Source organism: Perkinsus marinus (genome assembly GCF_000006405.1).
Source record: "Perkinsus marinus ATCC 50983 genomic scaffold scf_1104296932410, whole genome shotgun sequence".
Lineage (NCBI taxonomy): Eukaryota > Perkinsozoa > Perkinsida > Perkinsidae > Perkinsus > Perkinsus marinus.
Genome location: NW_003215453.1, coordinates 445,602 through 459,603, shown reverse-complemented (window position 1 = coordinate 459,603; position 14,002 = coordinate 445,602). Strand labels below are relative to the sequence as shown.

Here is a 14,002-nt window from a genome sequence, read left to right as displayed (position 1 = left end):
TTCGAGTTGGACTGGAGGTAATAGTAATAATAGCAAAGACGTTTTATATATCACTATAGTATTGATATGTCACTCATCAATTCAGAAGCATGACTAAGAATTAGTATCTCTCATTCTAAACCACTTGAGTTCCCTCCCAAAGAAGAGTATATTAGTTTTGGAACCGAAAACCAATTTAACATTGAGAAATAATATCACCTAGGGTTTAATAACATCGGGGGGAAATGATATTCTCATCGGAAACTGATTGAAGAATGTGTTCCTAGTCCTCGTGTAGGAAAAAATCAAAAATATAGGTTCATGTTTCACTTCAAATTATGGGAAAACTGATGGGAATTTCTCAGAATTTTATTATTGCATATTTTCTCATAGTGCAATGAGGAAATTTTGGGAAGTCGCAAATTTGGAATTCGTCACGAAAACCTTCAGTTTGTAGTGTTGGAATATTTTTGGTTTTTTTCCCGGAAATTTCGAAAAAAGATCAAAAGAAAATTTGTGAAAAAATTTTCCAGAATTGTGTTTTTTTCATGGACTGTTTCACATGGTCAAGTTGATAAATAGATTTGTGCATTATGTAGTGATAGAAGGGTATTGTATTTTACAGGTGTTAGTGATGATGAGCATACACTCACGACGTTGAGGGAACTGCTGTCGGCTGTTACTGCTAGTGATGGTAGTACAGTGCATGGTGATGACCTTATTAAAGGAGTCAAGATGTGCTTTGAGGTAGTAGTAGTAGTGGTAGTAGTAGTAGTAGTAGTAGTAGTAGTAGTAGTAGTAGTAGTAGTAGTAGTAGTGGTAGTAGTAGTAGTAGTAGTAGTAGTAGTAGTAGTAGTAGTAGTAGTAGTAGTAGTAGTAGTAGTGGTAGTAGTAGTAGCGCATGGCGCTCTGTTTTCACTCTGAATTCTATTACAGTAATAGGAGTATACCTGAGCTTAGCCGCTCCTTTCGGAGCTGCTGCTGAGTTCGCGGCCATACTCCTATACTGAATACTATCTCCCTGGTGAGGAGGTTGTGCTACTCAAGAAAAAAGGATAGGAGTATCCTTCATAGTGCGTCCAATCTCAATGATGAGGGGTTGTCTATGATTAAGGACGAAAATGGTAGATTGGTATTAGCCGATATACAGGGGAAAAAGTGGAATTTATGAAATTAGCAACTATCATGTTAGTGCAACGTTTACGCATGAACACTACTAATTGAATATGACAAATCTCAACAGTACCGCACTCGGAAGATTTTGGATATCTTTATGTTGTTGATGTCGTTGTTAGGTTCATCGTTCGGGTAAATCATCAGAATTGGCACAGAGGACAGCACAGGCAGTTTTGACGCAAATATTGCACGCGGTGGTGCAACGAGCTGAGCTCACCGAGGCTGACATTAAAAAGAAGGTGATTGGAAATTTTGAGGAAATTTTTGGGAAAATTTCTTTTGTTGGTTTGTGTACACATTTACTCTAATTTGCATAGAAACATCTGAGCTCAGCTGATAAAAGCGAATATATATTCCAACAGTGAATAAGGGTTTCATTTACATTGTAATTACCGCGCGGCATGAAATTGCAAGAGTTATAGATTTATATATGTGTTAGATGCTTACTTCGAGTGATGGTAATAGTGATGGGAAGAAGCTCTCGGATGAGGAGAAGGCGAAACAGAGCGAGGAGTGGATCGCTAGCCAGGTCAGTGCTTGGGAGTTGGTGATGGAGTGGTAGTCTTAAAATAAAAAATTTCTATATATTTTATTTTTTTCTTATAAAATAAAATCTCTTATAGTATAAGATTGGTGGACAAATTATTTTTACTTTCTTTGCAATTTTTTTGGTATTATTATACTGCTATAAAACGTAAAAAAATTTATTATATTTTTCAAAACTCTTTTTATTATACCGTGAATTATATAACTTGTAGATCATCGTTATGTGAAAAAAATAAAATTTCAGAAAAAAATTTTGGGAGGGCATAAATATTTTCAGTTTTTCAAAAAGTTTACTTCATCGTTTGATAATTTCAGACGATTTCTGGAAAAAATTTTCGAAGATTTTTGGAAGTTTAATTTTTCGCTTTGTTTTTTCCCTGCAAAGATTAATTATGAAAAAATATTTCAGTTAATTTCTGACAAAAAATTTTTGCGTTCTTTTTCAGGTTGACCAGTGGCTTGACGAGGCCGTGGCTAAAGTGGATCCCTCCGCACCGAATGAGCGGAGCGAAGCGCCGAAAAAATTTGGTTTTTGCATAGTTTGCCGCAAACCAGCAGCACATTATTGTTTGGAAAGCAAAGATTCTGTGTGTAGTAAAACGTGTAAAGAAATCAACTTGCAAAGGAGAAAAGTAGTAGTGGTAAAATTTGGAAATTTTTTGCGGAAATTTTTTTTCTCAGATTGTTGATGAACCGGTGATTTGTGGGGAATCGTCGTTGGTTAGTGATGATGCGGAAATCCGAGCGAAAATGGAAGTTTATATGGACGATGCACTGAAAGTGTTTTCGACGCTATGTGAGATGGGGGGCGTATCTTAGGTTGGTGATGGTAAGATACGGATTAGGTCCGATGGAAAAATGATGGAAATTTTCCCCGCTCGAAATGATGAGATAGTTGGTGTTTATTATGAACGTTAGTTGGTGATGTAGTTTGCGGAGTTTATATTGCCTTTTTTTATATATATATACTCGGGTTCGAATCCGGCAGTGGATATTATTATTACAACATAATACTAAATTAATACTATTATTACATATAGTTGAGTTTTAGCGTAGTTGTATGAAAAATATATATTTCACGACTACTGCATATCACCGCGTTTTTCACAGAGTATTACGCCGCCACTTCACTTTGTAAAACGGGTTGTGAAACTCCAGTATTAGAAATTCATTGAGCACCGAAGAAGTAGTGTGGAAAAATGCGAGTTACTTTTCTGAGATCGATGAAAGTCGATCTGACGCTATACTGCATATGCAATGTTGGCATTGTTATGAACATGTACTGGAGCTTCACCCGTTTTACGTGAAGTGGCGTTATACTCCGTGAAAAACGCGGTGATATGCAGTAGTTGTATGTTTTTCATATCATGGTCGTCCGTGAAACTCCACTGATAGGGGAAGGAAATAGATACGAGTGATGTTATTTAAATATTATGAAGGGAATATTCTTGTATTACTACTGTGCGCGCGTTTTGAAAATTTGATTTCTCGGCTAATGCGGCGAATATTCATATAATACCTCAGCATGATGAATGCATTAAATCGGTATCCATTCACCATTAACCATAACATTCACCATAACAAGTATACACTTTAAGGCTAAATCGGATTTATGGTTGATATCTTGAGGGCCGTGCTGAAATGACCGTGTGCAGGAGCAGTATTAGATTTCTACTAAGGAGTGTGTATGCGAATCGTTGTACCAGGCACGATATCTCTTTATGGTGCATTGGAGCCGCCTCAGGAAGGAGCTCAAGTCGACCCGTCTTCAACGACGGACCCGATGGTAAGTAGAGTAGTGTTGGAGTAGGAATGTATGTAATCGCTTTCCTCAACTGAGCTCGGGAGTTTCCGAAGTTAATTCTCGGAGTTTATATATGAACTAAAGGAAAAAAAATTTATTGAGTTATATTTACTATCTAATAGTTATGGTAGAAATGTATAGAAAGCGGTGAGAATTTCCGGAAATTTTCTGTATTTTCCCCTCCACACTGTGTTGTATATTAGGCGGTGAAGACTAAACGTTTGAGTCTGGATATGATACTGTGTGTGATAAACGGCTCTGGCAGTGCTCTGAAGAGGAATGCTGTTTTCATAGAGGAGATTAAGTAGGAAGGGCGCGGGTTCGATCCCTGGGAGCGGCATTTTTATTATTATTATTATATATTTCAACATTTTGTTTATCGTTGCGATTTTTTTCTGATATTTTTTCCGGATTTTTTTTGGAATTTTTTTTTCTCATCATGCTTCTCAGGTTCCGTCTGATGTATTCGATTTTGCGTAATTGTGTGTCACCTGTCCCCAAGATATTTACTCTAGCTTTGCAAGTGTTCGTGGCAGTAGCAACAAATGCGGATTTGAAAGCTCATATAAGCGCCCAAATTGGAGTGTTCGTGGAAGAGGTTTTCAAGAGGATATTGAATTCGGGAAATTCGAGTTATCAGCACAAACATCGCGTGTTGCAGGTAGTATAAAGAAAATGAAATTTAGTGGAGTTTCACTCGTTTTACGTGAAGTGGCGTAATACTCGGTGATATTAGCGGTGATATGCAGTAGTTTGTGAAATATGGTTTTCATATCACGGTCGTGAAATTTCATTTTATTATTTTTCTATTTTTTGTATTACTAGGCCTTCGTGACGAAGGAATGGAGCTCACTCAGTCCACGTCTATTGATTCGATAAATGAATTTCACATAGGTCCCCGGTTCGATCCCCGGGTTGGACATTTTTCCCTCAAAAATAGTTTTTATGCTGTTCGCAGAATCGACGATTTGCCTACACCTCCGCATATAGAGGAGTCGTTTGATCCATCTGGTGGCCTCCGACGCCTCGTAGTTAAGCCAGAATAATTCTGCACGCACGCACAACGCGAAAGTGTCTGTTGTTGCGGTATATGCTCCGCTCATTTGCTGTTGTCACACGTAGTTGCCAATAGGCTAGGGATCGCCAACTTTATAAACAGTTATTAACAGATATCATATAAGTTTTAGTGACAAGTGAATGGAAAATAGTGACAACAATTAAATGTATTTTCTGTGCTATTCAAGTGTGTATATCAAAGTATTTTTTTATGTATTTTCTGAGAATAATATGAAGTTTCTGATTTTGTCAGGTTTTCTCAAAGTTGTGTACGGACGCTACTACTTGTCTAGATCTGTTTAAAGAATACGATTGCAGCGTGACGGAGGGAAACGTTTTTGAGGGATCCATATCTACTTTGGCAAAAATCGCGCAAGGAGGCGTTCCGAAGGGTGGAGGGGATTTGGAGGCAGTTCAGGAAAATAAATTGAAAATGTTGGCACTCGAGAGTCTGGTAACGTTGACTGCTAGTATGGTGGAGTTATCTAATCAGAAGGAGCAGGAAGTGGAGGAAAAAGGAAACGATGCGGCCAATGCTAGTTGTTCGGGCGGAGATAGTGAAAGTGGCGAGGGCAGTCCGAGAAATTCTATAAGTGCGGCTGTTGGGAAATCGAGCGCTATTGTGGAGAAAGCGAGGAAAAGTGAACTCGAAGTTGGAGTAAGGAAATTTAATATGAAACCAAAACGGGGAGTAGAGTATTTTGTGGCGCGCGGTTTTTGTAATAATGATCCTGTTGATGTCGCGAGGCTTTTGAAAAAAACGCGGGGAGTAGATAAAACTGCTTTTGGTGATTATCTTGGTGAAGACGAGCCGTTCAATTTACAGGTTATGTATGCGCTGGTGGAATCGCATGATTTTCAGGGGATGGATTTGGTATCAGCACTGAGGGAGTTCTTGGATAATTTTCGGTTGCCGGGGGAATCGCAGAAAATTGACAGAATGATGGAGAAATTTGCGGAGCATTTTTGCAAGGAAAATCCGGAAGTGTACGCGAACGCAGATTGTGCGTATATCTTATCGTTTTCGCTGATTATGTTGAACACGGATTTGCATTCATCGCAAGTAAAGAATAAAATGAGTTTTGAAGATTTCAAGAGGAATAATAGAGGCATTAACGACGGCAATGATATACCACAGGAACATCTGGAATTTCTCTATAACGAGATTAAGAATAAACCGTTTTCACTCGATGAGGATGAGGATTTGAAATTGAAGTTGGCAAGTCGGCAGAAATCTGCGATGCAACCATCGAGGAGGTTTGAGCTGTTTATTAAAGAGACGGAATCGATAGTGGAAAAGTCAAAGGAGATGTTGAGCAAACGGCCGGAGGAGTTGGGCAGGATTAGAGACCCTTTAGAGTAGTAGATGATGTGTGGGAGGAGTGGTATGGGAATATATGTAATCGCTTTCCTCAGCAGCTGAGCTCAGGAGTTTCCTATACAGTGTTGGAGTAGGAATATATGTAATCGCTTGCATCAGCTGAGCTCAGGAGTTTCCTATACAGTGTTGGAGTAGGAATATATGTAATCGCTTTCCTCAGCAGCTGAGCTCAGGAGTTTCCTATACAGTGTTGGAGTAGGAATATATGTAATCGCTTTCCTCAGCTGGGCTCAGGAGTTTCCTATACAGTGTTGGAGTAGGAATATATGTAATCGCTTGCCTCAGCTGCTGAGCTCAGGAGTTTCCTATACAGTGTTGGAGTAGGAATATATGTAATCGCTTTCCTCAGCAGCTGAGCTCAGGAGTTTCCTATACAGTGTTGGAGTAGGAATATATGTAATCGCTTTCCTCAGCAGCTGAGCTCAGGAGTTTCCTATACAGTGTTGGAGTAGGAATATATGTAATCGCTTTCCTCAGCAGCTGAGCTCAGGAGTTTCCTATACAGTGTTGGAGTAGGAATATATGTAATCGCTTTCCTCAGCAGCTGAGCTCAGGAGTTTCCTATACAGTGTTGGAGTAGGAATATATGTAATCGCTTTCCTCAGCTGGGCTCGGGAGTTTCCTGGCTGATTATAGAAATTTATATATACGCATCCGAGTAGAAGTGTATAGAAACGAAGAGCAATTTCGCAAAAAAATTTCGCAGAATTTTCGGTATCGGATATCAGTGCATATTTCCCACACTCGTCGGAGAAGTGGTATGACTTATTGGAGTTTCACGACCCTAGTGATATGAAAAAAACTAGTGCAAAACATATTTCACGACTACTGCATATCACCGCGTTTTACGCCACTTCGCGTAAAACGGGTGAAACTCCATCGTGGTTTGTATTGTGGACGATTTTATCATCGCTCGCTACAGTGTGTGTTAGGGTTTATTGTAAGAAGAAGTAATGAATCACTGAAATTTTTCCCTATTTTATCAATTTTCAATTAATATTCGAATTAGTGTTTTTAGTATGTGTATGTGAAATTTTGGAGAATTTTTTTGAATTTTTTGTGACAAATTTTGGGAGATGAAAATTTTTTCTGAACCAATTTACGGATATATATTTCGTTTCCTCATCCAAGTTTCCAAGTTTATATATGGAAATTCGCACACGAGTCGGCGTAGAAGTATACAAATAGCAACAAAAATTTCCCGAAATTTCCTCATTGCGAACAACACGCGTAGTTTTTTCGTGGAAACGGAACTATGCACTTCCGAGATGGTATATGGGAATTTTACCGGTGATATGGAAACAGTAGTGAAAATTTGATATCACACTTTGCGTGTAAGCAGTGAATAACGCGTAAAACTGGTGATGTGTTTGTTGAGAAATGTGGTCATTTTTTTGGTGTAATTCACCAAGTACTTTCTATTCACTTCATAGCGTGTTTTTATCACGTAAAACGGGTTGTGAAACTCCATTATACCGGTTTTTTGTGTGGGTTTTCACTAGAGTAGATTAACACGTGTAGTTGACCATGTTGTTGTTGTTATACTTCTATAGTCTCTGAGTATTGTTCTGTATAGGTATCTAGGACCGATGTTCGAGGTGATGTGGGGTAGCATATTGGGAACGCTCTCACAGTTGATGAATTCTGAGGAGGAGTCCTTGGAGATTATAGAATGGTAATAACTAATATGGTGGTGTTGGTTTGCACGCATACACAAGGGGAAAATCTACACTGTGCGATGAGTTGTCTCTGAATTTTGGAGGTATGTCGATCAGGTGTGTGGAAGGTCTGAAGCACTCAGTGAGGCTTTGTGCTCGATTTGATATGGACACGGAAAGGGAGTGCTTCGTGGCGATGTTAGCTAAGTAGTACTAGGGCTTCGCGATTAATGGGTGGAGCTCCGATTCGGTCGATGAATTTGACATATGTATCCGGTTCGTTTCCCGGGTTGGGCATTTTTCCGTCATAAAGAATTCTAGTCCTTGAGCTGTTCGCAAAATCGAGTTGTTCCGATTTCGGGGTTCGGTTGGGGAAAAATAAATGAATTTATTGACAACGTTTTGTAGTTTACAGAAGTACTTTGGGAATTGAAAAAATATGTGAAAATATTGGTCTGGTTTCCGTGTAGGTTTTAGAGATAGCAGTATCGGTGACGATTTAAATATTTTCAGATATACAGGCCTTATGAAGAGTCCTTTTGAGGCTCCAGCGAGTGCTAAGAATATTATGTGCATTAAGGCACTACTTAATCTGGCTAGTAGCGAGGTTGAAGGAGGAGAAGTTGTTTTGGGTAGTATGAGGTTGAATCATTTTGAGACTAAAGTTGATCAGTTGAGATTTTGAGTAGGAATGTTTTTGTGAAAAATTTAAGAATTTTTCCGTTGGAATTTGAAAACGTGATTTACGGTATAGGAGTTTTTTCCGAGGGGATGAACGCTTTAAGCGTGCGTATGAAGTTGGGTGGATTGTCATTCGAAAGCTTCCCGTTTGTGGATTTTGCAGTTATATAGTCGGCGAATTCACCAGCTACGGAAAAACGACTGTGTTGAAAGTGATTTTCGTGGGAATAGAACACCTGCGCCCTTCATTGTGGACGTATTAGACTGCATCGAGTGTTTAGGTCATTCGTGGAAGCATGTGCTTCTTATGGCCTCGCAGATAGATAGGTTGGCATTGTTGGCGAATCGTGCTAAGAGCGATTATGTATATTTCACAAATCCTGACGCTGCAGAGTCGCAAAGAGTAATGATTATGACGAGTTGTGAGTTGTATTTTCATCTTTTTTGGGGCGGTTTTAACAATATTTTTTTCATTATAATATGTTTTTTTGGAGAATTCATCATGCGAAAATTATAGATTTTAATTTTCATAATACGGATGAATGTCCAATATTTCCATGCGCGAGTCCAGCAGGATTTCTATAATCTTGATGTCGTTCCTTAGCATGCAAGGTCGAGTATGATGGGCGTGATGTTTGCAGCACATACGTCTACTTCGTCACCACATCTCGCCACGCAGTGGGTGGGCACTGGAGTTAGCGTTATGATGAAACAGCCGGAAGAACCTTCTGAAGAAGAGATTAATGTAACGCTGGGCGAAGCTGATCGAATTGGAGGCTGGTTGTTTTGTGGGAAATGGCCTGGAAATCATACAATAGAGTTTAGCTCGTGATATGAAAAGCATTAGTGCGAAGCATATTCCACGACTAGTGCATATCGCGTTTTTACGGAGTATCACGCTGTTCTACGTGAAACGGGTGAAACTCCAATGTATTCTGCTATTTTCACCGTCTTCGCTTCGTTTCACCGTGAATTTATTTTCAATTCTCGAAGAAATTCCAAGTCGATTCGTCAAGACAGTGTTGTGAGTCTTTTGTGAATGTATACTTCCGTATGAATAACTTAAAAATCATGCAATGCGTTTTGCTGTGTTTGTTGTGTATTCTTTGGTTCACAGCGAATTCGCCCTAAATTCCCAAAGAAATTTCAAGTCGCTTCGTCGAGACAGTGTTGTGAGTCTATTGTGAATGTATACTTCCGTATGAAAAACGTAAAAATCATGCAATGTAAATTCCCAAAGAAATTTCAAGTCGATTGGTCGAGACAGAGCTGTGAGCGTGTAATTCCGTGTGAATAACTGATTCGCGGTTGTAGTTGGCAAATTATGTTTTCCATCGGCGTTTCGCATGTCGCATTATTTTAGGCGAGCAAAGAGGTAGTGGAAGGTCATCCTGAGATAGTCCCGGCTACAGATGCAATCTTCCAGAGGTGAGTCGATTCGATTCGGGATTATAGCATGTTTGATTTTTATGAAGTGGTTGTAGTAGCTGCTGAGTAATTCATCGAGCAAGTTCCTTCAGGTCTACGAAATTGTCCAATGGTGAGGTCATAGTGTTCGTCGAGGAGTTGTGTCACCTCTCAACTGCTGAGTTAGCAGTGGTTGATAACCCGAGGGTCTTCTGTCTGCAGAAGCTGGTCGAGGTTGCTGATATCAATATGTCCAATCGCATCAGGCTGGTTTGGTCGCGGATTTGGCGCGTTTTGTCGGCGCATTTCGCGCAAGTGGCGCAAAGCAAGAATCAGCAGTTGTCCATGTATGCGATTGACTCGTTGAGACAGCTCGCACTGAAGTTCTTACAAAAGGACGAGTTGTCGAACTATCACTTCCAAGTGGAATTTCTTCGACCGTTTGAAGCTGTCATGGGCTCATCAGAAAGCTCGAGAGAAGTCAAGGAGCTCATCTTGTCTATTATGGAGTCCTTTGTGGCGTCGGATGTGACGAGAGCCAACATGAAATCAGGCTGGAAGTCTGTGTTTCACGTGCTCCTGTTGGCAGCCAACTCGGGTGGTGATAAAGCTGTTATTGAGATGGGTATGAGGATCGTCACGAGGTTGAGAGAAGAACATTTTGAGACCATTTGTGTGGAGAATATGCGAGATTATGTGCGGGTTTTGGTGGGATTTGCGCAATGTACTGGCGGAGGTTTGGAATTATCGATGAAGGCAATGCAGTATTTACAGGACTGTATAGGTAGGCAGCGCTGCTCTCGTCAAGGAGCTTCATATGCGACTGTGAAATTCAGACTATCTGGCTGATCCAGCTAGTCAGCTGCCTCCAGTGCAAATGTCATATCAACAAGGCCTCTTGACAGGAGGTGATCTATCATCAGCTTTTGTTGGATAATTGGTTTGAGCTCAGGCACGCCACAGTCAGGCGCGACACTGCCCACTACTGCTTCACCGGTGAAGAAAGAGGCTACACTCGGTTTGGCGAGTTCACAGCAACAACCAGCTTTGCATTGGTTCCCGGTAAGAATTGGGATAGGCGCCAATTGAAGTTTGAGATATTTATCCTCATCGAAACAGCCTTGAGGTTAGACCCGTAAGATGGTTGTTGGCAACCTGTTTATGCGTTAACGTTATCGAGGCTAAAATATTCATTTGAAGATGGTGTTGATCGACACCTTGAAGTAGTGACGCATAGTTTAGATGATATACATGTTGTTCACTATGCGCCACGCAAGTCCAACCGCTGGACTCTAGCCACACAGTCGCGAGAATGATGTTGATTGCGCGATGATTTAGCTTACGAAGAAGGCTCTGGCGCGACACTGTCTCAAGTTCTCACGGTCTCAAATGGGAACTTTTCAGAGGTCCTTGTGCATGCCAAGTTAACTGATGGTTAAATGGTTATAGTATCGTTTCGAGCGCTAAAGGATATTATGAGCTGGAAGGGCACCTCCCGACAATGCGTTGTATCCCTACTTAGCTTCTGAGTCAGAAGTTCAAATGCAGCGAGACTTCTACCCGTTAGATTAGAATGCTGTTAACTAACACCTTAAAATAGAGGCGTAGAGCTTAGAAGATGTACATTTGAACTATGCGCCACTTGAGTCGACCGTGACGGTCACGAAGGTAAATCTTGCGCCGACGTACGCTGGTAGCGCGACGCTTTAGCGTACGAGGCAAGCTCGGATTCCCAGCCGATTTATAGACTTTCGACATTTCCAGGTGAGCGCCTTGAACAGGATGAACAATTTTGATTGAAAAAAGGGAGAATCGACATTGTCGATTCGAGCATTGCCCTCAGGGTGATCAGACTAGGAATTCCGCTTATCACGCTGTATAACGGGAAAAATGGTGTTGATCAACACCGTGAAATGATGACGCATAGTTCAGAAGATATATATCTTCACTATGCGCCATCTTAATTTACCGTGGCGGTCGCGGAAGTAGATCTTGCGTCTGCGTATGGTGGTGAGACGGCGCTTCACCATACGGAGCAAGTTCTGGCGCTCGACCACTTTTAAACCCTCAGACATATCGAGGTAACTGTCGTGAAAGAGTCTCTGGAGTCAGCCTGTGCGGTCGTGACAATCTGATGAAAAAAGTGCAAATTGGTTGCCGGCCAGGATTCCACGTATCTCAGAACCATAACCGACGAAAAAATAGTAAAACTCATCTTTAACAGTTCATGTCGTCCATTGAGTCAATGGTATTTACGGAGTCGTTTTGACTCACTTCAACATGAGAGGTGTACTCATCTGACGAACAGATTTTGCAAGGTCTAACAAATTTTTCCTGTCTTACCTCACAAGGAGCGTCGTATTACGGCGGACTCCCCTGAGAGGAGTCGAAGTTGTCCTCCTGATATGTATGCCTCAAAATTGCGAAGAAACGAGTAGATCAGCGCTCCTTCATCAAGAATTCTCGTTCAGAACACAAGTGACTTGTGGTCTTCTTCACTACGCTCTAGTGAGATGGACTCAGTTCGATTAAAATCCAATACGAGTTTAATAGGATGGTGTTGACAAACACCTTGGAATAATAGCGCATAGCTATTATTTCAGCGATAGTTAATAATTATCGCTATTATTCCAAACCTATTTCTTCACTATGCGCCACTCGAGTCTACCGTGGCGATCACGAAAGTAGACTTTTCGTCAACGCATGCTTGTGGCGCGATGCCACAGCACACGTCGGAAGTCGTCCAGCTTACTGGACGACCTCAAATCCTGTTTTCTTGGTGACATAGCGAAAACAAGCTTACATAGAAATCTGTAACTTCCAGTGTGCAGTGGAAAATTTCTCTGATGTTTCTGATGGAAAAATAGGAATCGGAACTTTTGGCTTTTACCGGGCTAACGGCAATGAGAGACACCACCCTACGTCACTATCTGATGAAAATACCGTCAAAAGCTCTCGAACAAGGTCAATGGTATTGCGTGACTTAATTATGGACACAGGGATCATTAAGAGAAATAGTTTCTCTGAATGACCCTGCGTCAGTGAATATCAATTCTCAGAAACCGTCAAATACTTGTTTATGTAGTTGAAAAATTGAGCAGCACAATATCACTATCCGATTAAAAAAACGTCAAATAGCTTATTAATAGAGCGCAACGAATCAACCAGCACATTATCACTATGTGAACAAAAAACCAAATAGGTCATGATTGGAGCTTAATGAATCAACCAGCAAAGTATCACTTATCTGATGGAAAAACCGTCAAATAGCTCATCAATGAGGGATGAGGGGTCGCGCAGTACGATATCACCATCTGGTGAAGAACTGTGAATCGCTAACCAGCAAGTGGAATGCTGGTGTGTGTCGCGAACTGATAGGAACCCCACTAAATAGCTCATCGATAGGGCTAATAAGTTCGAGCAACACTGTGTCGTTATCATATACAAATCTATAAGGGACTCCTTGCAAGTGATTTGATTTTGACGATTCTCAGATACTTCATGGTTTGGAAGTACTTGTTTTCGACAGCCGACGAGACGTTCGTACAGCCGCTATCGATAAGTTGTTTGAGTGCCTCACATCACAGATTGATGATTTCGATAACGATACTCTACTCATGGTTTTCAACGGCGTAATAGTTGGGACTAGATGACTCTCTCTTACTCATATCGTTAGGTATTATCCCCCTTGTTTGACGATATGCTGCATTTGTTGACGCCTGGTAACAGGCCACCCACCCCTCCGGTTGAGAGGGGTGCCACCGAGCAGGGTGTCACCAGCAGTAAGTTTATGCAACTTTATGGAGTATATTTGTATTTTGACTAGAACACTTAGCAAAGTTCACGGGCTATATATTTTGCTTTTCATTTATGTAGCAAATCGTTTATGCAACTTCTACATCAGCAATTATTTTGCGCACCAGTGAATATCTCTTCCTTTTCTTTGTTCAGGTACATGTTTATCGGCTGTATCGGCCTTGACTCGTCTTGTCGACAAGCGCTTCGATCGCCTAGGGTTCCTCCTCCCACAGGTTAGAATGACGGATGTCGGAGATTTTTTTCTCGTGTTTCCGCAGATACTTGCTTTACTGGGAGCCTGTGTACATCACGAGAGTGAAGCTGTTGCTAGGATTGGTAAGCAGGAGGATCTGCTCATTTGGTGCGCATAAACTCATCGATGGAATTTCCGGTAAATTTAACTGTACGTGTGAAGTGTTTCTGGGAAGGCCGCCCAGATTTGTAGTTTCTCACGGAATTTCGAGCAGAGGGTACCACAATGAAGAGAGTGGCTCTCGAAATCTTTACTAGAGTAGT

The 14,002-nt window shown here is 41.0% G+C and overlaps 2 protein-coding genes across 2 annotated transcripts in view; both read left to right on the top strand.

Annotated features, from left to right (window-relative positions):
* The window catches only part of Pmar_PMAR022338 (protein transport protein sec7, putative), a gene marked incomplete at both ends in the record, with an annotated part of 13,451 nt that extends 2,593 nt beyond the window's left edge, over positions 1–10,858 (top strand). The window contains 18 exons of the mRNA XM_002785546.1: positions 605–726; positions 1,275–1,394; positions 1,595–1,684; positions 2,148–2,333; positions 2,383–2,497; positions 3,408–3,487; positions 3,709–3,809; positions 3,956–4,166; positions 4,815–5,923; positions 7,504–7,617; positions 7,718–7,807; positions 8,114–8,235; positions 8,563–8,703; positions 9,107–9,305; positions 9,802–10,472; positions 10,525–10,596; positions 10,641–10,750; positions 10,820–10,858. Of these exons, the coding sequence (XP_002785592.1) occupies positions 605–726; positions 1,275–1,394; positions 1,595–1,684; positions 2,148–2,333; positions 2,383–2,497; positions 3,408–3,487; positions 3,709–3,809; positions 3,956–4,166; positions 4,815–5,923; positions 7,504–7,617; positions 7,718–7,807; positions 8,114–8,235; positions 8,563–8,703; positions 9,107–9,305; positions 9,802–10,472; positions 10,525–10,596; positions 10,641–10,750; positions 10,820–10,858 (3,692 nt within the window). The remainder of the gene's footprint in view (positions 1–604; positions 727–1,274; positions 1,395–1,594; positions 1,685–2,147; positions 2,334–2,382; positions 2,498–3,407; positions 3,488–3,708; positions 3,810–3,955; positions 4,167–4,814; positions 5,924–7,503; positions 7,618–7,717; positions 7,808–8,113; positions 8,236–8,562; positions 8,704–9,106; positions 9,306–9,801; positions 10,473–10,524; positions 10,597–10,640; positions 10,751–10,819) is intronic.
* Positions 10,859–13,305: 2,447 nt separating this feature from the next.
* The window catches only part of Pmar_PMAR022337 (protein transport protein sec7, putative), a gene marked incomplete at both ends in the record, with an annotated part of 2,895 nt that continues 2,198 nt past the window's right edge, over positions 13,306–14,002 (top strand). The window contains 4 exons of the mRNA XM_002785545.1: positions 13,306–13,320; positions 13,365–13,470; positions 13,640–13,719; positions 13,765–13,822. Of these exons, the coding sequence (XP_002785591.1) occupies positions 13,306–13,320; positions 13,365–13,470; positions 13,640–13,719; positions 13,765–13,822 (259 nt within the window). The remainder of the gene's footprint in view (positions 13,321–13,364; positions 13,471–13,639; positions 13,720–13,764; positions 13,823–14,002) is intronic.